The sequence below is a fragment of the Mustela lutreola genome, chromosome 7, assembly GCF_030435805.1.
Source record: "Mustela lutreola isolate mMusLut2 chromosome 7, mMusLut2.pri, whole genome shotgun sequence".
NCBI classification, from domain to species: domain Eukaryota; kingdom Metazoa; phylum Chordata; class Mammalia; order Carnivora; family Mustelidae; genus Mustela; species Mustela lutreola.
In genome coordinates this window covers 47956787-47979429 of record NC_081296.1, presented here as the reverse complement: position 1 = coordinate 47979429, position 22643 = coordinate 47956787, and the positions used below count along the sequence as shown (strand labels likewise).

At 43.4% G+C, this 22643-nt stretch overlaps 1 protein-coding gene across 2 annotated transcripts in view; it reads left to right on the top strand.

Annotated features, from left to right (window-relative positions):
• RORA (RAR related orphan receptor A) overlaps nt 1-22643 on the top strand; it is a 708416-nt gene that overhangs the window by 606705 nt on the left and 79068 nt on the right. The window contains exon 1 of one of the 2 annotated variants that reach the window (XM_059180677.1): nt 2325-2537. The exons of the other annotated variant lie outside the window; for it this stretch is intronic. Coding sequence (XP_059036660.1) covers nt 2507-2537 — 31 coding nt within the window. The 5' untranslated portion in view covers nt 2325-2506. Of the gene's footprint in view, nt 1-2324; nt 2538-22643 lie in introns of those variants that run through there. 2 annotated transcript variants of the gene reach the window in all.

The window sequence follows — 22643 nt, the reverse complement described above, 5'->3', positions numbered from 1 at the left end:
TTGAATAAATGTGTAAATATCTCAAATAAGTATTATGAGATTATATTTCTATTGGGGACATATCTATAGGATGACTGATTCTACTACTTGTAATTGCAGGAGCACACATGTCACGTTACATGTCATTCCCGATTACCGATTTCATTTGAAATGGTCTGGAAATAAATACCGATTACTAGTAATGTAAGACTATTTACCTTGGAGTCAGATGTCTGACAGGCAGGCTAGAGCTAATGGATTTGCTCATTTTCAAAGCATTGTTTTCTAAAACAGGATACTGTTTTAAAGTAACACTGTGAATTTTCAGAGTTGTGTATCTGGATTCATTTGCAGGGAATATGAAGAGCATACCTAGAAGCATGCAATCACTGATGTCTTTCCATCCTTCAGCGGTACAACGGAAAGAAAATTGTACCTGGGACCTACCTACTGGATAGCTTGGCTTTACTTTTCCTTGTTATAAAGTCCTTAGGACTAGGGGAAATCAAGAACCAAATATGAAGGATGGTGTCAATGTAACTGAGGGGTGTTGCCTCATTGGGAGATACAGTTGCATCATGGGAAGGTGGTGTGATTTAATTTCATAATTGTAAACATCAGTGGGTATGGTTGGTTCATTTGAAACTCTTGTCCACTTTGCTATGGCTGGACAGCTGAATTAACATGGGTAGGTCTTGGCTTCCCACTTTCATAATTTCTTATTTTTGTGGTTTTATTTGAAAAAAATGTAAAGTAGGGGGATGGGGCAATTGGGTGATGGCATTAAGGAGGGCATGTGATGTGATGAGTCCTAGGTGTTATATGCAACTGGTAAGTTATTGAACACGCCATCTGAAACTAATGTACTATAAATTGGCTAATTTAATTGAAATTAAACAAAGAAAAAACCTAAAGGAAAAACTTTAGGATGGTTTTAGCTGAAACCAAACTTTTATAAAGCTATATCTTGATTTCTGACCTTCTAAATCAGGACTGTGTAAATTTTGCCTTGAAAGGGAGGCTGGGGATTGTGGGGAGTATATGAATCCTAGTTTTCTACAGAGCTGATTGTCTCACTGTGTTTTAAATCATAGCACAACTCAGGACAAGGACAACTGTTTTATGGGGGAAAAAATGCTAGGACTCTCGTAATATAATCAGCATGAAGTCATCAGTTAATAACTATATAATATTTTGAGTTGTAAATGGAAATACAGACCATTAGAAAAGAAAGGAAAATTGAAGTGATGTGAAGTAACAGTAGCAGGTATGTAAACTGGGCTTTTGAGATTTTTTTTTTCCTGTTGTGGTCAATGTTATGAGCATTCAGCAGTTTTAAATAATGCAGGCTCTGGGTATGAAGCATCTGAAATTCATCCTCAAGAGATTCATCTAGTAATACTGTCAAGATTTAAGTTTCCATAGGCCAGTAAAAAGAATTAAGCTTCAAAGTTCAGAGGGAATTAAGTTTTAATTTTAAGTGAGAATTCACAAAGTTTACCTTTATATAGGTATTTTTGTTTTCCTCCCCAAAGTGGCACAATATCTCATCTTTAGGGTGTAAAAAGTAGAATCTTTCCCACCTGTAGATGGGTTCCCTGGAGAGAATGATGGATATGGAAGAGTCTGGGAATTTAGTGGCTCAAGTTGGCTGGCGATTATCATTTAGGATATTCACATAGTTTTCAGCTCTCCTTCCAGGTAACAGTGTTCCTGGGGGAAGAGAGAGGTGTAAACAGACACCTTTGGTGAAGTTGGTGTGCTGGAGATTACCAACATTTGAGTGGGCGGCGGTCCCCCTGCCCAGGCCAAGTCTCCCATGGAAGACTTAGAAGGCACTCACTCCACTCGCCCGCAAGGTCCCGGGTGACACGCGCTGCACGGACCCATATGGGCCCCCCTTTCCGAACAGAGCTGGGGCGCTCTGGGAAATGAGGGTGTCTATGACCCCACAGGCCATATCCCTCTTTTCCGCCGACGAACCGGAGTATTTAACGTCCCGGGGGGCTCGGGAAAAGCAGCAGGAGAGCGGCGGGGGGTTGCGTGCCCCTTGCCCCACCAGGTGGGGGCACAAAGTGGCCAGGCGCGCGCGTTCCGCGGGGCGCTGCGTCCAGAGGGGCGCTGCGTCGAGAGAGCACCCTGGCGACCACAGGTGCTCTGGGAGGCGAAGAGAAGGCCGGGGGCCTGGGCGCGGGCCGGGGGCGCGGCAGGGCAGCGCCGGGCTGGGGTGCGCCCGCCGAGCCGCTGCCGCTCACCTGCCCGCGGGGGCGGGGCGGGGCGCGGCGCTGGGGCGCGCCTGCCTCCCGCCTCCCGCCCGGGGAGGAAGCGGAGGGGCGCGGTGTAAACAGAGCGGCGGCCGTGATGTCAGCCGGTCACATGGAGCCTCTTATGGCTCGGGATGGCTCTCGGCGGGCGGGCAGCTGCGGCAGCTGCTGCTGTGGCTCGGGCGGCGGCGGCGCGGCGGCGGCAGAGGGGGCTCCGGGGTCGGACCATCGGCTCTCCCTGCGCTCTCCGCACCGCGGCTTAAATGATGTATTTTGTGATCGCAGCGATGAAAGGTGAGCCGGGAGCCCCGCCGGGGCCGGGTGGGCTGGCTGCTCCGGGGGGCGGGGAGGAGGGCGCGCAGGGGGAGGGGTGGGCGCGCCTGCCCGAGCGCACGTACTGCCCCGGGCTGGGCGCCCGAGCCCCGCCAGGGCCTTCTGGGCCACAGCGGCGGCGCCACCTGAGCCCGGCCGAGGGATCAGCCTGCCTCCTGTAGGGGGCAAAGGCGCACGGGCTGGAGCCCCCTCTTCCTCCCCCTCTGACTCCTGTCAGCAGCCCGGGTCCGCCTGGAACCCGGCGGGGCTCTCGGAAGAAAGTTTGCTGGGAGTCGCGGCGCTTCTGGAAGGGAGGGGAGGATCTGAAGAGCTCGGAGGAAGCCGGGGACGCCCGCGGTCGGTCCCCAGGGCCCGCACCCCGGACAGCTCCGGCCTACGTAGTGAAGGCGCTGCGGCCGGGCCGGGCCGTGCGTGCGCGCGGACGCGATGTCATCTCTCGGGACTGGTCAGCGCCCCGGGCCTCGCGCCCTCCCGCCCTCCCCCCGCCCCGTGGCGGCCCGGAGGCCCGGAGCGCCCGAGCGGCCGCGGGCGGGGAAAGTGCGGCCGTTTCGCCCTGCGTCCCGACGCGGCTACTTCCGAAAGCGCCCGGGCCCGAGCGAGACGGGCTTCTCGAACGTGCCAAGACTCTCCGGGCTGCCGCCGCAGCCTCAGCGCACCTCCGCTTTGATACTTTGGGTTGTGGATGGACGTGGGGAGGCAACCTTGCCCACAGGAGTCGCGGGCGGCCGTGCAAGTTAGACGGCGGTGAGGGCCGACCCGCGCGGGTTGGTCGCGGTCGAGTCTCCCCGCCCGGCCTTCCGCCTTGGTCAGGATTTCTGAGTAGGCTGGTGGCTATGGCAGGGGGAACTAGTGGAAGACAGGGTCGACTGGAGGGCTTCCCAGGTGAGGGGCAAAGAAACGAGCCAAGTCAGGGAAGTTTCTCCTGGGAGAGCCAAAGTTTGGAGGTGTGCAGGAAGTCGCCCGTGCGGCCCGGAGAAGCCAAGTCGCGCTCTTAGGACTCTTGCAAACAGCCGTGGAGAAGCTCAGCCGGCAGCACGTTGCCCGCCTGTGCGCCCGCAGGTTCCTCCGGGGAGATAATCTGCCCGAGGGGCCTCGCGGACCCGGCCGCTGGCCGCGGGGATTTGGAAGCCCATCTGTTTGCGGCGCACCCAGTGCGCAGCATTTTTGCAGATCCAGATCGTCCTGCGGGCACTGCCCATCCGTGCGGGCGCCGGGAGCGCCGTGAACGTTTGGTGGGTTGAGGTTTTGTTGCAGTCCGGGATGAAGGACACTAGTTCGGTATCCGAGCTGCGTTTACTTTCGGATCATCTAGCTTTGCCTTTCTTCACTAGAGATTGGGTGGCATCTCTTTTATTAATTATTAACAGGCCGAAATGTGCTGGACACTAAGATGAGCTGCTTAAGATGAAATTTCTCTATACGACGTACCCACGGCAAATTTTCTATCTTTCCCTCGTGGCTTTCAGAAAACAGGATTTAAGCGTTTTTAGAAAAAGCAACTGATAAAGGAGGGAAAACCTCCCATGTGATACACGTTCTTAAGCACTTAAAATCATTTTGTAAAGAAAAAAAAAATGTTTGTCTTACCGACTTTTTTTTGGTAAAAGAAAGCTATGCTCCTCCTCTCCCCCTCAGAAAAACTTTTATGCTATTTCCTGCGTTTTATTAATCCTGTAAGAGTAAAACGACTCAAATAGCCTTCGTAGTCAAGACATTTTCTTGTGTGCGTTTTTTTCCCCTCCCCTTTAAGTTGCAAAGTGGATTTTGCTCTTTGGAAGATGTCAATGCCAGTCTTTATCCATTTTATGTTGTATAATTTGTGTTGATTGGGGGAAGGGTGAAAACCCAAGACTATTTCCCCTCATGAAGAGTAACCACCAAACAATAAGGAAAGTATGTTTTAATATTTAATCTAATGTTGATGCTTCCCAGTACAGAGGATTTTGCTTTTGTAGCTCTAGTACAAAGTTCGGTACTATCCCTTACTAATATAAGCATGAGAATCACACAACCACCAACATCCCCCAAAAGCTCTAGCCCACACATTTGTCTTGGAGTGACCTCTGGCTGCCATTAGATAATAGATTCATAGTAATGTGCTTTGAGAAAAGTAGCTCAGAAGTACTGGCAATGCAGTTTTTTCTATAAGCGTGAGAGAGAAAGAAATAGAATGCATCTGGACAATTAGAATATTTCATTTCCAATATCTTCACATCCTGTGTTTTAATGGGATTATCTCACTGTGGCGCAAATTTAAACTGAAGAAAAATAGTTTGTGGGAAAATGAGGAATGCTGTAAATGTTTCCATATCAGATTTAAGGGGAAAAAAACTGGCCCAGAATCATATTAAATACTTCCCTACTGCCTCTTATTTTTAATAGTTAAATTGGTTCCATATGTAAGAGAGTTTGTATAATTAGATTTTTCATGCAAAACAGAAAAACTATAATATAGCTTTTTGGTACATGTATGCATGTGGATGGGGGAGGAGAGAACAAGCGACCATAAAAGAGAAACATTCTCTTTGTTGGCTGATTACTTAGGTTTTTTAAACATCATTAAATCAGGCCTTTTGAACTCACCAAAGAAGAAAATCCTTCCTCTGCGTTAGTTGTCAAATAAGTTTAGGCTTAAAGTGGTTTTATGCTTAGAAGTAATAAATCTTCATTTAAGCAACTCTAGTCTCATCCTTCAGTTTTGTTTTTGTTTAATTAACAACAAAATTCCAATACCATTTGGATTGCTTCTTGGGCAAACAGAGAGAGCCAGCGATAACATTTAGAATCAGGGGAGCACTTGTTCTGCTCATCATAAAAGTGCATTGGTCAAATGTCAGGCAGCAGCCAAGTGCTGAAAGGAAATGCAAGGGCTTCATCAGTTTCCGTAGATTATATACTCCTTTGCTTCATGAGTGCTCAGCCAATGCTCATGTAAATGGAGTTAGAGTGGAGAAAGGCTTACAGGGAATTTCTGTCCCATAATAGATTCTTCCCCCAGCACAATTCATGTGTAATTCAAATGCAGAACTTCACCTTCTTGCTTTGAAAATATTTTGTGTGTTGGTGATTAGTAGTAGTTCCAACTCGCATAAATTTGATTTTGTAGTTTTGAAGAACTTGGGCTTTCTTTTTACCCAATGAAATGTGAATTTTATCCCTGGTCTGCTTTCACGCACCCTGTCAGTGGTATCCCTTAAGCAGGGATTTTTGTCCCATTTTTGTGACCTTTGATGAGTAGGATTGGGAGAAGGGTGATGGCTGGGTCTTGAAAGAAGAAAATGCAAAGGGCTGTGCCACCGGGCAGAGTTCATCGGGCAAGGAGGGGTCAGTTCTTTTAAAGACAAAGAGGATCTCTGAATCCATCTGTCCATGGGAGGAGGGGGGAGCTCAGACCCTTTAGGAAATAGACAATATTTTTAAAGCACCCTTTTCTTGAGCAACCTCTTGATTTTGTATATTTGAATCACATCACTTGAAATACAAAGCAACATCATACTCGAGTAAACCACTTTGCCCTCAATTTGAATTAAACCATGTAATTTCTTGATGCTGCCCAGTTATAAAATAATACAATTTGTAAATGGAAGTGCTCCGATAGATGGAGGGATGGATAGATGGATAGATAGATAGAATGAATATGATTTATATCTTCGGGTTTATTTTATAACTAGTGGATAAATTAGTAAATATATATTAATAGTTCTTACTGCACTCCGTTTTCTCTCACCTTTCCCTTCCAGCCAAGTGAACCACGGTGAAATGGATGAGATCAGCAAGTAGATAATTGCAAAGGACCTGCAGTAACACCCAGCCACTTTGTAATTTGCTCAGGGGTGTCTAAGAAAATAATATTTACAAATGACCATTTATTGAGAGAAAAAGTTACTGGATAGATGGATAGATCGATCTGCAGAGGTAGCGTTAGAGTTCAGTTTTCTTATAATTCTCTTAAATTATTTTAGTCATCCGTAAAACCCATTGCATGGAGTAAATCTAAGTACCTCGTCATAGAAATATTTTCTGATGCATTCTAAATACTCATAGTGCTTATTAGTAAGAAATCAAGGCTTTAATCTATATATTTCATGTCTATTAAGTATTAAAACAGTAATTAGACTCTCAGAATCAGCAGCTACACCATGTGTATGCTTCTCTGCTTTGAAAAAAAAAAGGTAATTTGGAAAGATCCACCAGTGACAACAGGTATGAATTGACATTTGATATAATCTCAAAGACCACATATTGACCCTCTGAGGAAAGACTGACAAATTTCCCCCCTCCCCCCTTCTAGATCCTCCGCTGAGGATACCTCCCTTCCAGCCCAGACTTTGAGTCATGGACTTACAGATTCATAGTCAGAGCCTTTTGTATTTGTTACTATGCATGCTTTTTCTGTAAATTGTCAGAGCATTATATCCAGAGAAAAGAGGTCTAAATAGACTGATAATAGCATTTATTAGCCCTTGTGCAATATGCGAGAAAACAGTTGAAAACTCTTATTTTTGGATATTCTTTTTAAACTGACATTTGGGGGCGCCTGGGTGGCTCAGTGGGTTAAGCTGCTGCCTTCGGCTCAGGTCATGATCTCAGGGTCCTGGGATCGAGTCCCGAATCGGGCTCTCTGCTCAGCGGGGAGCCTGCTTCCTCCTCTCTCTCTGCCTGCCTCTTTGCCTACTTGTGTTCTCTGTCAAATAAATAAATAAAATCTTTAAAAAAAAATAAAATAAAGTGACATTTGGTAGCCCTCATCATATTATAAGGAGGTAATGTGATAATTTTAAAATCTTTGTTCCTGTGAGTATAAAAAACCATGTCCAACCTATTCCCTAGGTTTGCTAGTGATTTCATTCTTTGATTTTTATTGTGTTGTCTCTGAAGTTTACTAGACATTTCGTAAATACATAGTTGGATGAGTTAATCTATATTTGTTTTGTGCTTTATGTTTTACAAACATTCTTGTCTCATTTAATCCTCCGTGGAAAGCCACTATTACTCTCATGGTTTTTGGTTGGAAAAAAGTGAAGCCCATAGAGGTTATGTTGCTCTAGCCAAGCTCTTCCAGCTGATAAATGGTGAAGCAAGGACTAGAGCCCTAATTTCTACTATTTTCATGCTGCCTCCCCTGGAGGAAGCTGTGAAAATGCCCTGGATATAACTTTATCTCTAGTTAGTGAAAATTATAACTCTGGCATTTATAAGAGAAAAAAATAGATTCAATTATGTAATGCTTTGCTGAGCCTAATATCTTTAAATTACTATTTAATAAAATCAATTTGGTACAAATGGGGTTATTCTTATTTGCTCATCATTAGCTCTCTTCATCCATGATTTTCATTAAGTCTGCTTGTTATAAGAGGATCTGGGTGAAATGTAAGCCTTACCTTCCTAAAGAATACAGAATACTATGAGGTACAGCTAACTTGTATAACCTACCTCCATTATGATAGAATTGAGCTAGAGATTTATCTGTATGTGTTCCACTAATCTTTAGGCAAAGGGTGCGTTCATAAATGTATCTTCTAATTTTAATATGCCTTTATGTAGAAAGCTGATGAAGCCTTGGGCTTGTGAGTGCTGTTCTGGTTTTTCCATGACAGCTAAGGGACATGATTGTGGATGTACTCTTGAGAAATCTGTTGTCTTTTAGAAAAGCACACAAGAGTAAAAGTTTCCAAGTAGATAGATCTGCAAAAGCTCATTTCTTGATGGGTGTTTACTTTTCTGCTGACTGGATTGAGATGAGTGTGAAAGCAAATCTACATTATTTCATAGAGTCTTGGGGAGAAAAGAAACTGTCACTCAGACACGTGTCCTGTTGGCATTTCGTTCTCCACTGCATTCCTGCCAAATGGTTGTCTGGTTCTACTTGAACACCTTTTATGACGGGAAACTCACTATTGTTCAAGATAGCTTATTCCATCTCGAATTAGAAAATTCTGCTTATTACATCAAGCACAAATCTCTTTGTATTTTAAATCCCTCGATTCTGATCCTTTCTTTTGGGGCTGTGTAGAACATATTTAATCCATCTTTCAAGTAAAGATTGCCAGCTATTTGAAGCCTCATAGTATGAAACGACACAACTCTGACCTTACTATTTGCTGTCCCTGTCCACTGCGCTCCTTCTGTCTTCCCGCAATCTTGGTCTGTTTCTTTCTTCCTCGGGCATACTTAAGTTTCTCTAGAACCTCTGGAAATTTTGTTGCCAAAAGTGGAACCCGCGCACTAGTTGTGGTATGATTGATTTAGCACTTAACCTGCCACGTAGTAAGGAGTAAAGATTTTTGAATTTTGTGTTAAGTTTTTAAAGCTGCATAGGCTGCATAGGCTAGGACATCGCATGAGCGGTCTGTGTAATATCATTGTAATTTGTGAAAGTGGACTTTTGACCTATTTATAAATGCTTTTAGGTGAACTGAAGTTGGCTATTAAATATCTAGGAAAATCAAAGATATTCTAAAAGCAATTAATGGAACATGAGAAGCGTTTATAAGGTGTTTTCCTCCAAAGAAGTGTCTGATCTGAGATAAGGCTGCCCTCTAGTGGTTACTTATTCGCGGAAAGCCGTAATGGTGCCAGTGAATTTCCCATCAGGCTAGTGGAGGGGGTCAAAGGTTGAAATTATTTTCTCACTTGCTGTGGGGCATTCTTCATCAGATTCCAAAGAGTAATGCATTGTTTTAAACGGTTATTAGAAATGGAACTGTAGTGGAGATAATGAATTTGCAAAGTTTCCATGGAAGAAAGTAAGGGAAGTTTTAAAGCTGAATTATAAAATTCTTTTTCGCTCCATGTTAAATTTTAAGATGTAAATAAGATTTGGTTTGTGAGTAAACAATTATTATGACCTTTACGGTAATCTTGTAATTTTTTTTTTAAGTTTCAACCTTGATTATGTTCCCCAAACCTCAAATAAATTTTAAAAAGAGATTGTCATTTTGATTTGCATCTTCCCTTTTGAAATCCAGAGCCATTTTTTTCCCAAAAAAAGCAAACATTTAGAAAGAAGTAAACAATTGTAGCTTTTTTCAGCAATAAAATGGTTTTAAACATGGGTGCAAAACTATTAACCACTTGATTTATGAAGACTTGTGGTCTTTTGGTTCATTTAAGTGTAAGCAATTTGCCGCAAATATAGGTTCTGTGTTACATAGGTTTTTAGAACATCGTATAGAGTTTATGCTTTAAAACACTGCACAAAATAGAAATAAGAAAACACTTCTGTAATTTTCAGGATAAATAGATAATACGAGTGAATTGCATGCAGACTCAGATTTCGGTGACATCAAGTGTGAAACAATCATAAAACAATCTGATTCTGGGTTGGAATCAGACAAATAAGTATTGATCCTTTAATATCATTTAAGGAAATGATGCCTTGCAGAAGGATGAGAATACAGGTTTACATGAATTTTGCATTGCTCAAGAACTCAAGGCTTCGGAGCTGAGTTGGACTTACCAGGATAGTAATAATGATGGGTAATCACTGAGATTTTAAAGGGTGACAGTGCTTCCTTATTCCTACTGGAAAGGTGAAATTGCACCTTTACGTGAAAAACATGGAGGGGAGGAAAAAGCAAGGAGAACCTGCTGTTTAAACTTTTCCATTATAGAAATAAGATAGTGGTTCAGAAGTGAAGACTTGTGGTTAAGTTTCAGATCAGTTATTGAAGCAAACCGTTTTTTAAACTATGCCGCCTAGGAGTGTGATTCTTTCACCACATGACAAATAATCTCTTTTTCATAGAATGTTATTTTCATTTTTCAGTTGCTGGGGCCCCCCCTTTCTCTTATTTGTTTATTTCACGTCAAATCTTGTGCAGAACACAGGGCATAAATAAATACATAAATTTGTAAATTTAATTAAATTAAAATTAAATAAATTTGTAAAGTGCCTCCTGCGTGCTGGGTTCTACAGGGCCCACCTGTGTGCTTTTATAGAGCTGAGACCCCCCCCCCCCCCGCCTTCCTCCCAGTTGTGTCTTGTAAGCCATGAATCAGCACCTAAAAAATGTACTGGGAGATTGGCAACCACGCTTAGCCAGAGACGGCTGCTTTAAGACCGTTGCTCTTAGAGGTCTGCAGCTTTTGTGAGCAATATGCCATTTAAAGTAAAGGAGAATTTGCGACACACAGAATGATATGGTACTGTAATTAGATAAAGCCAATCATCACGTGTGAACAGGATTTCCTTACAAACAAGCCACAGGTTAGTTCTAAAATCCTGCCACAAGTAGGGGTTCTGAACCTTGAGAGTACAACTCATAACCCAGAGAGTCTTTTCAAAAGGGAGATTCCTGGGGTGTCTGGGGTGCTGTTAAGTGGCTGCCTTCAGCTCAGGTCATGATCTCAGGGTCCTGGGATCGAGCCCCGCATTGGGCTCCCTGCTCAGCGGAGAGCCTGCTTCTCCGTCTGCTGATCTGCCTACTTGTGTTCTCTCTGTGTCAAATAAATAAATAAAATCTTTAAAAAAAAAAAAAAAAGAGAGAGAGAGAGATTGAGAGAGAGAAATTCCTGGGTCGCAGCTGTAGAGAGCCTGATTCTGTCTGTTTGGTCCTCCTGGCCTGGGAAGGCATCGTTTTAAAAGTGTCTCAGGTGTTTTCAAGTCAGGGGGTCCTCTCGCTTTGTGAAACCTGCTCCCGTCCTCACCTTCCAGAGCTGGCGGGGGCACGGGGTCCTCTAGACCTTCAGCAGTTCCCAAATACCATTGATCTCCACAGTCAGCTGGAAAGCAATTTAAAAATAAACTCCCATTCTCCATCACCACCTTCGTGGATCCTGCTTCCGACAGTAATGGGGTGAGACCAAGGAATCTGAATTTGTCAGAGCTCTTCATCTGGTGAGTTTGGGAAGCATTGCTTTGGTCTGTGGTGTGGAGAGTGGAGCTCAGAAAGGTAAATAGATTAAAATCAGCATGAGCTTTCCTGCAGACCATCCTTTCCGGGTGGAAGAGATGCCCAACATGAGCAATTTCTGCCATTATTTGGATGTCATTAACGCCCTTAACATAATCTTCTGATTATTTTGGCTTTTCTATAACAGCGTGTGGGAGGAAGTGGGCATACTCCAAATCTGTTACTCCAAGTGGCCCAAACAGCCAGAACATCCTGAGACATGGGTGTGGGAAGTGCCAACAATACTTTCCAGTACTTTTCTGCGTGAATCTTCCTGGGGAGCTCTGGCCAGCATTTAGTGAGCCCCAGGGGCTGGCTCTTGCCACCATTTTGACCAGTCGGTGGGGTAAGGGATTGTGCCACAGGGGTCAAGGCCAACTCCAGTGGAAACAGTGATGTCTTTTCTATGTTGCTAGAAGCACCAGCAGTCTCATCAGTGCTTCCTATTTACAAGTATTTCTCAGGCCCTGTGCACATTTCCTGTCTGCCCACTTCCAGGCAATGGAGGTAGCTGAGTATGAATGAGGCCAATACAACCCTGCCTTCACGCAGCTCCGATTCTAGTCCAGTGAAACAGAGAAAAGCAGAACTGCTCTGGTTAAGGGAGAGAGCAGCCCATCCCCTTCCACACGACAACTCCAGGCCCGTCCCTCTCTCTTTGGAAAATGGTTATGCACTATCCCATCATTGCAGCAGGTATGATACTGTGGATTGTAGGAGCCATGGGGAACACAGTGGGCTTTGTCTCTGGCCTCTGGGAGTACACATCCTGTCAGGAAGAGGTAGGTAATCCCTAAGTAAACAGCGAAACAGGTAGTATCAACAGCTAGGCTCACAGGCAGACTGAGTGATGGCTTAGAAACTTGTATGGCTTCATGGATGAATGTCAGGGAGCACAGTCCAAGAACTTTTTCCAACTGATGGTGAGTGTTTGGCAATAGGCTCAGGAGGGGTCTCGGAGGTTCTCAACCTTGTCTGCACATTGGGCCATCTAGAGAACGTTTTATATATTTATTTATTTAATTTTATTTCTTTGATGGAGAACTAGAGCACAAGCAGGGGGAGCAGTAGAGAGGGAGGGAGAAAGATACTCCCTCCTGAGCCAGTAGCCCATGCTGGCTAGATCCCAGCAACCCGAGATCTTGGTCTGAGCCGAAGGCAGACTCTTAACCATCTGAGCCACCCAGGTGCCCCTAGAGAGCTTTTTAAAGATAATCAAGCCCAGCCTGCACTCCTAGAAGCTCTGATTTTATTGGTTTGAGGTGGGGCTCAAGTATTGTTAAGATTTTAAGCCGCCCATGTGGTTCTGATTGAGAAACCCCTGAAGTTCAACACCCTGACTTTACACGTGAGTCACTGGTCCCCAGTGCACAGAAACAGCTTTGGATGGTGAAACCACCCCCCTTCACGCTGGGTGGGGGGATGATGTGGGTTCTCCTCCCAGATCTGCTACTCAAATAATTGTCAGGTTACCTTGGTTGCTCGCTTCCCCCGTTTGTTAAGTTTGAGAGACTTGATAGGCATCAAGGTCTTTTCCATATCTCCCATTTGATGAAATGTTTCTATGCAAACAGAGAGATGATCTGATTTCTTGTTCAAGACTCAGAGGAAACAGATGAATGCCTTCTAGTTTCCTTGTTCCCTGTCTCAACCCTTAATTGCTGTAGGTGCCTCAATCAGCTAATGCGTTCATTTCAGATGTGAAAATTTAAGGTAGAAAAGGGTGACTCCTTTTAGCCAATGATTTAAACAAATTTAAGAACAAGCATGCTTTCATTAATAGTAATAATAACTGTGCCCAGACTTAGTTCTGGTAAATTACAAAAATACCTTATTTATCAAATTCTATCCCAAAGCCTTTTCCATTTTTGATGGTTGAGTTAAAACCAAGGAGGTTAGGGGGAAGGAGGTTGCATAAAAATGGAAACCCTGGAGTCATCTAACCATTGCATACCACAGTAATCATATTCCTTACCAAGTATTCCAGGCCAGAAACCCAACAAAATTGAGTCTCTTCTAATATATTGTTTGCAGTTTATTAGCAAGCAGAAACAGTGTATCTCCTATGATGCTAGCTTACAAAAGAAAAATAACAACTGAGCTCTGTCCTGAAAAATAAACCCATTGTACTTCCTCATTAGAGATCCAGTATCTCTAAGAACTTAGATTTCATTGAAGCATTTATTCAGAAAGGTAGCAGTTCGTTATACACCAGGCTGGTGTGATGTAAGCACCTTAATTTTATTTCCTTTTTGTGTGAAATGACCCAGTGAGGGTTGAGAATATTCAGCAGCTCCAGAAGTGATAAAGGAGCTTGAAAAGTAAATCTGATGGGAGCTGGTAAATGAAATTAGAGCAATGTCTTTTTCAACAGAGAATTTTAAAGATGAGCATATTGCCTATTTTGTGTGTATATATTTAAGAAACAGTACACACGTTGTATACAAAGCCATATGCTTGCCTCAGACATTAAATTATGAAAAGTCATCTTCTAACTTACACTGCATCCATAACAGCAAGCAGCCTCTGAAAATTGTTTTAATAAAATAATTAGTTTGTCAGAAGTTTATTTCAAAAGCAGAATTTCTGTCACAGGCAAAATCGTGTAGAACAGAAGTGTTTTGTTTCCACCATTGCAGAAAAACAAAGTTGTTTAAGATGAGTTAAGATGTCTCCAAGTTTTGGCGACTTTCTGAGCCTCCTGCTGCTGTTGCATTCAGAATCCCTTTTAACGTGGCTTGGAAGTTTCTCTGTAATTTAATGGCTGCTTAGGGGAAATATTGGCTAAACTACTCATTCTGACTTGTTAAGATGGCTTGAGCGTTTTCAGAATGTTTTCATTTGCTAGAAATATGTTTTGTGCTGAGGCTTCTCTTGTTGAAGAAGGTTGGTTACCAGCCATCTGATGATGCCTCAGGGTGTTTACAGAAAATGTGGGTGCCGTAGTTATATTTGAGCACAGCCCTCCCCCAACAAAGATAGTGTGGTAATCAGCAGGAATGTGAAAACATGTATTTAAGGATTGATGCTTGTAAAAGGGGCGCCGTAAAGAAACATGGTTGTTCAGATGTAAGAAATGACTGACAGCTCTCCTTGTAGGCATGCTAGTAACAATAAAGTCTAGAAGTTCAACATCAAAGCCATCACAGCTTACTCCACCAGTGACTTGCACATCAAAGACGGAGTGCAAGACAAAGGAAGTGCACTGAGGTATGTTTCTGCCTCATAGCCCAATGCTCAGGGGAGCTCCCATAGCTCCTTTCATGAATGCGAAGTGATTTTTGCAGATCAGCGTCTTCATTTCGTAAATGACCGGGAATATACAAAAAAAGCAGGGCAAACGAATGTCATCACTGCTTCCCATCACTTTAAGTTTTGGTAGGAACGATTCATCGAACAGGAGATGGGTCTCTCTGATTTCCCTAAGTAACGAATTCTGTAGCAGCGTGGGCAGCTCCGACTTCACCTAGTAGAATACAGGCAATTATTCACGGAGTAAGAGAGTACAAATCGGATACATTTCAAGCCGGTTGTTTTGAATTATGCTTGAAAATATTAAACTGGACCTAAGTTTGTGGAGTTATGTCTTCCTCGCTCTTATTTGCTTTTTAATTTTTTAAAATTAACCTTGTGGGTGGATTTCTGCTGAATCAGGTGTGTATTACTTAACAGGTGTGTGTGATAATGAAATCTGGACCTGTTAAACCGGCTCTTAATTAATCACCAGATCTGTACCTCAGTTCTATAAATCAAATGGCTTCTACTCCGAAATGAAAAATGCCAAAAGTGGAACAGGAGGAAGAGTCTAGATATAACAGCCCCCCCTTAATATTAAATTGAAAATAAAATTAAGCATGCAAGTATTATGGGTGATTTGAAATAATATGCCTTTTTTTGCTTGCCTTTGAAATTTGAAGTTCTTTTATAGTTCATCTTCAGTAATTTACTCATTTTTAAATGCTATTGAAAAATAGTAGTGCTCTGTGTAGTCATTAATAAATACAAAGCAGCTCTCTCAAGGCTCTGGGGAGACCTAATAAACACAACTGTGTTACTAATTGATGCTATACTGAGCTGACAAAAGTAGTGCATCAGTAAACAGAAGTTAGAAAGCAAAAAGTTAAAGAACTATAGGGGATTATGTAGACATCAAGGGTTGGAAATTATAATAAGGCCTCTTTAGGGGAGCATTAATTTGCATGTGGCTGAATTAGGACACCCAATTATTTCTGAGGACACTGCTAAGAGCTCATCCGAAATACCCCTGAAGTGAAAGGTTTGGGAGGGTCGGGTGTTCCTTGGCATAGAGGGGGGACTCAGCGGGTCATATTTCCTGTACTCATGATAGTTTCCCCAATAGCTCGTTGGAGCAGCTTTCTTTGTTAGGGAGGAAAATGCTGATGAAATCAAGAGTACTGCAATTTCTTTGTTCTATACACACAATTTATGTTGAATTGCCACGATGGAATTTTTTTTTTTTTTTTTTTTTAAGCAGGGAGGGCAGGAGGGTGGAGACAGAAATAAACCTTTTAAATCTTCTTTATGTGAAGCCCACAAGGACATAAGCACTGAGCAGATTAGAGAGTGGATTTATACTGTCAGTATCCTCTGTGGCAGGGGTCCTCAGCGTGGGATCCAGGCACCCCTGGGAGCCCCGAAGCCCTTTCAGGGGTTCCAAGAGATAAAAACAATCTGTATAATAACACTGAGATATTATTTGCCCCTTTTCACTGTACTGACCATTTGGCATGAAAAGTGCCAAAACTTTGGGAGGTAAAACTGGCATCTTTGCAGGAATCACGGTGGGGACACCTTTTACAAGTCATCATCGTATTTGTTATTACCGTGGGCTTGCTTTAACAACACATTGCCGGGTTCGAGAATGTCCTTGGTGAAGCAGTAGAGATTATTAAGTGTATTAAATTTTGACCCTTGAGTACAAGTCTTTTTAATATTCTTTATGACAAAATGGGAAGTACATATAAAGCGCTTCTGCTACATACCGAATGAGGATGTTTGTCTGGGGGCGGGGCCGGGGCATGGGTTGCGGGGGGCACTGTGCCATTGTTAAGAGTTAGCAGCCCACGTAACTGCTTTTTGAATGGAATGCTATGTTACTTACTAGACTGACTGACTCTAGCTATTCAGATTTAGTTATAGGTCATATATTTTTTCAAAAATAAGCGAAGTGAGCCCGTCGTTTCAAGAAAAATAGTTGGCAGTATTTATTGCCAATAAATTCAAGCTTTTAGGCAAATACAATTTTGGAATATTTATTTCCAACACCAGGCATGTGGCTGCTTCCCCATATTTAAAGACTTCTGATGGTGATATTAATAAATGAGGTAGATGGTGATATTAATATGTGATTGCTTGATATGATCTTATTTGTATGTAAGGAAATGTGGCAACATCTGGAAGAACTACATAACTCTGTGAACTAATAGTTTCCAAGTGACCAATGCATGGGTAGATGATTCAAAGTACAAGATATACCAATCTATTTGAATTTAACAGAGTACAAAAAATTATGAGAGGGTTTCAGGTTTCATATTCCATCCAACCTTTAAGAAACCACCACTTGGGGAGTTTTGGTGTAGTATCAGAGAAGGTTATCTAAAATTATCTGAAAAGGCTAAAAAATGCCCCTCCCTTTTCCAGCGATGTATCTGTGTGTGAGGCCTGATTTTCTTCACGTACTTCCAACCAAAAGAGCACAACAGACAGAATGCAGAAGCAGATATGAGAGTCTCCTATCTTTCATTAAGCTAGAGATTAAAGAGATGTGCAAAAATGTAAAAATAAAAAAAAATATTCTTCTGATTAACTATTTTGGGGAAAATGTATTTTTCATAAAAATACTTTGTGTTGCTTGGTAATGAGTTTTTTACTATTATTTTGAAATTAATTATAAGTAAATATTTTTACATTTTCTCAGTTTTAATTTCTTATACAGTCATTACTGATGTATAACCCACATTCCCAAAAGGTCTTTGGGATTTTTAAATACATAAAGGGATCTAGATGCCAGACATCAAAAAGTTGGAGAACTAAAAAAAAAAAAAAAGGAAAAAAGGAGGGTTGCCTGGGTGGCTCAGTTGGTTAAGTGTCCAACTCTTCATTTTGGTTCAGGTCATGATTTCAGGGTCGAGAGATAGAGCCTTGTATGGGGCTCTGTGCTGTTTGTGGAGCCTGCTTAAGATCCCTCTCTCCCTCTGCCTCTGCTTTCACGCATGCACACTCTCTCTTAAAGAAAAAAGTTTAAGAGTCTCTGCTGTACAGTTTATCCTAGGAGATGGAAGATTTTGTGACAAAGCACACAGTAACAATGAAAGCGCTTTAAATTTAGACAAATTCAACAGGTAAGCCATGAATTAAATTAAAGCACTTTCAAACATGCATTCAAAAACATATTTTCTAATCTCTATTTTCGTTATAATGTCTTTCCCTTTAATGGCCGTAGAGGACTAGAATCATTGCTAATGTTACATGTTCAGCGTTTTTGTTGTTTTCTTTTTTTAATACAACAGAGATTTGGCAAAAATTGTGGTTTACAGAGGTTTTACAATTTACCTTTAATCATCTGCAAACTACATTAGCAAAAACTGCAATAAATTACTGCTATTTGTCTTTTCGGTTTGGCCTCATACCTAGGAAAAAATATTTTGTACGATTAATGCAACTTCCAGAGCTATTCCAAATCCTGGTAGATGTAAGACTTTCCCACAAATGTGGACCCTTTGGGGAATTTCATTACCGCTTGTAGTGGTGGAAGAAAACCCTTCCATGTCCCACCACCACACGAGTGAAGGATATGGTCACCTGCTGTCCACATGTGTGCTCCCTCAGACCTTCTATAGGAGGGAAGAGTTCTGCCCAAGTTCTGTCGGCACTGAGGACATAGCCAGAAGGCCGAGCCCTCGGCTAACTTTCGATGTGCTTGGCAGAATCTGTTCCATTAGACTAATTAAATGTATGAAAGGCCAGCCTTCCCTGAAGTTTCTTGCGAAGGATAATGTGCAGCTAGAAAGCCATGCTCAAATACTTGTTAATTTTATAATCACTTCGTTGGCATCTAACATACAGGCCTTTACATTGTCCTATGGAGCTGGGCCATCGGCCTCTTTGTTATGATTACCAAACAGGGGGCACTAGGTCTTGGTTCCATTTGGTTTCCTATCAACAGGCTGTCAGTTGAATGTGAGCAAATACATTCTGGCACATTCTGCTTTTCCAGGGTCTTGCTCCTGACTCCTCTAACCCAGAGAGGACTGGGTGCCCCTAGAGCCTGATGAATGTCAGAGTATGGGGCCACCTCGCTTCTGGCATGGTTTTAGTAGCCAATTAAAGGTAGAAGCTGAAACACACTGTGTCAGCGACGGTTGTCTAGTGGCCCACAGCTGCCCTGGCCACGAGAAAAGCCCCTCACTTCCTCTTGGATCTGCCCACGATGAGGAGGACTAAGGGGAGTGAGATGGCCTAGTTTCAGAACAGCTCATGATGATACTGTGGGGGAAGGACGGGAGTGGAGAGGAAGGAAATGGAGACAGCGTCCTCTCTCCTTGCGCTGCTGAGAAGGTGAAGCTCTAACCTTTGCAAAACGGGTGAGAGAAAGAGCCACATGCCCACTCGTGGTGAAAAAGAAAACAAAACTTCCTCCCAATGCCCAAGATAATTATCCTCTTTGAAGTGAAATGGCTCTTTGGAGGCAGTACATTTTGTTAGATTTCGAGGATTTTCCTGCTACCCAAACTTAAAATAATAAACTCTACACATTAAGTTTGGCATTATCCAGTGGTTTTGACCCAGGCATAGGAAACGATTTAAAAAACAAAAGTCTTTTTTTTTTCTGGGTCGGAGAGGACTCACTCTCCGAGAATTCATCAGGCTCCCATTTGTGATGCGTGTTTCTGGAGGTATGTTGCACTTAAATAAAAAGCTTACTAAAAGGCTAGGGCATTCTGGTACATTTGTAATATAAATAATACACTCACAGTACTGAAAATATTCTCTAGACTCAAGGTTTTGGAATTTTTCACTGTCGTTGAACACACATTTTGTTTATTCTCAATTCCTTTGTACCACCACTTCACAAACATAAAATTGAATCTGTGACTTTATAGGCGGGAAACCAACAGCATTTATAGATGTCAGGTGTGTCATAACTCTGTATCACAAAGGCCTGACAGCAGCCTTTGTGTTTTCCTTTCATTCCCTCCCTCCCATTCTTCCTTCTCCCCCCCTTTCTTCCTCTTTCCCGCCTTTTCTACTTTCCCTCCCTCCCCTCCCCTCCCCTTCCCTTCTCTGCCTCCCTCCCTCCATCCCTGCCTCCCTCCCCTCCTTGATAGGCTCTTGGAAGACTTGTGAGGAAGGTAGGAGGAGACATTGAATCGGAAGACATGGTGAGGGGCACCTGGGTGGCTCAGTGGGTTGAGTCTCTGCCTTTGGCTTGGGTCAAGATCTCAGGGTCCTGGACTCGAACCCCATGTCGGGCTCTCTGCTCGGCAGAGAGACTGCTACCCCCTCTCTCTCTGCCGGCCTCTCTGCCTGCTTGTGATCTCTCTCTCTGTCGAATAAATAAAATCTTTAGGATAAAAAAAGAAGAAGAAGACATGGTGATATTGTTAAAGGAATATGAAGTTCTTTTAAGACTTAAAGCTTCTGTGTATTTTTTAGCTCTTTGCGAAAAGTTCTGGCCCTCCGTAAGGTTGGCCTTAGGCAAACAGGCTGTGTTTTCATAGTCCTCTCCCTTTTCTTTGCTTTCCTGACCTAGCAGCCATGGGCAGAGTAGTCACCTTCCTTCTACATCAAGATCAAGTAGTGCACCTCTCCACGACTGCCTCCTCTTCCCTCTCTCCTAACTCGGTGTGTTGGTCTTCTGTCCCCTTCTCTTCTGGCTCTTCCAGGTGACATCACAGAAATGAATAGGAAGGAATCTGGGACACTTGGCATATGTGGAAGAACGTGTATAGATTTGGAAATTTTTCCAAATATAAGGTTAAAGTCCCAGAAATGCTGCATACTAGCAGAAGGATCTTTGGCAAGTCACATATCTCTCTAAACGTCAGTGTCGATTGTAAAACAACAATCAGATTGACCTCATAGGGATTTTAGAAAGTAGGAAGTAACGCATAGAAGGTGAAGGTGCTTATACAATGTCTCACCTGTAACAGGTACTTAGCACACAGTAGAAATGAATATCATTATGTTCCTCCGAGGAATGGTCCACTTCATGTACATGAGTTTGCAGTAGGGGAATGATGTCACCCAATCTTCTCTCAACTGCCGCACACTGGCATTTTAATAAGGGCCTTCGCTGGTACCCAAAGATAGGAGTTTTGTGATCTGATCAGATGGGGGTTGGTGGAAGGGGCACTAGGATGATATTTCTCATCATATAATGTGGGAGGCTTCCAATTCTGCATTATCCGAGCCTTGCCACTGTAAACAGTGATACGTATGTCCTAAGTACATGTTTAAAGTACTTCGTCTGTGTCAGACACTGTGAAATGCCTTATTACCACACTGAATACTCATGTAAACCTTTCATCCCCCTTTTTACAGAGCTGAGAGTCAAGGGAGACCGAACACCTACCCAGGATCACAGAGCTAGAAGCACGTAGGGAGGCCAAGCCTGTCTGGCTCTCAAGGCTGTGTTTTTAACCTCCTTGCTCTCCTGACCCAAGATCACAGCACCAGAGGACTCTCACAGAAATACATTGTTCCATACTCTGAGATTGGGGGTCCTCATACAAATTGGGGTTGGGGCTCTTTCCAGAACACTGTGGTGGAGTGAGGGTAGGCAATAGAGAAACCTATGTTATTGAACTTCTGCTGTGTGCTGGGCACAGTACCAAGTGCTGGAAGCAGAGAGATGGTATTCCTTGCCTGCAAGGAGCTCACAGGCCTTTGAGGACATGAGGGGCGCGTAAAATCACAGCACGGTGACCATGCCAGATTCGAGCAGGTGGAGATGCAGTGGGAAAACATGAAGGAGCTCTCCTCAGATCTGAGGCAGGAGGAGGAGGAGGCAAAGGCCTGACTGAGCTTTGAAGAGAAGGAAGGTCTTGCCAACCAAGAGTAGAGTTCTTTGTGTAGAGCAAAAACTCGCAAAGACTGGACAGGGAGTTTGGTGAGTGTGGGGATGGCTGGAAGTTGAGTCTGGCCTGTAGGGACTGCGGGAGTCCCGGCAGCTGGAGGAGGCCACGAAGGCCCCGGCTGTCATCCCAAGGGGGTTGTTCTTCATACAGAAGTGGTGGGAAGTCACTGAAGGCAGTTGCCAAACTTTTTTAAGGCACTGGGAATCATGCGGAGCAATCGCATGTTCTCACTATCTTCTTTTCCCCCTTACTCATTTTGGGGGCAGGGGCTGGGGGGGAGGGGGGAGAAGCTTTTTGGATATAGCCAAAGACCCTCCCACAGTCTGATCTGGGTTTCTGTGCAGCCACTTCACCTCTTGGGTGCTCTCAAGAGCTCTGTGAAAGGCTCCTCCCCAAGACTCTGTCAATGGATTTGTGCACTTTGCTTGTTATAAATTGATTCAGGGACTTCATTATGATGTCGCCAAGATGAATGGGGCAGTGGTGTTTTGGCTCGCGCTATCAGGAGGAGGGAAAACAAGTTTCTGTGGTGCTGCGGTTCAATCATGCTGCTTACAGAAGTAGGGCCATGAAAGCATGGAGGAGTGTGTCTTTGATACTAGAAACCCCGTCGCCCTGTTGGGGCTACAAGCGAATGCTTAAATTAAAGGTTGGAGCCAGCTTTCAAGTGTTGACTGTCGAGCAAAAAGCTCAGCCCACACTCGTGCACTTACTCAAGCTTGTTAAAATAAAAATACACTCTCGGCGAGACTCGTGTCACAGCTAGTGTAATTATTACATTGAAGATTGTTGTTTGCATTTGAGTTGCTGTAGCACCCGTTTATTTAAAGATATGCTCGGTAATTTAATACATTAGTCAGGACTTATGCCCAAGCCGTGAAGAAGTAAATATCATTGCCAGCTGCCTCTCCGGGTTATTCTCCTTCATGTACTCAAGGTAAACACTGGTCCTTGGCAGATTGCTCCAGGGGGAGGGGATTTCCCTTCCCTGCGACGGCCTGGTTGCTCACCTGACTCACCTCTCCTCTGGCAATGAGGATAATGATGGCATCGCCCTCAGTGGTTGGTTCTGA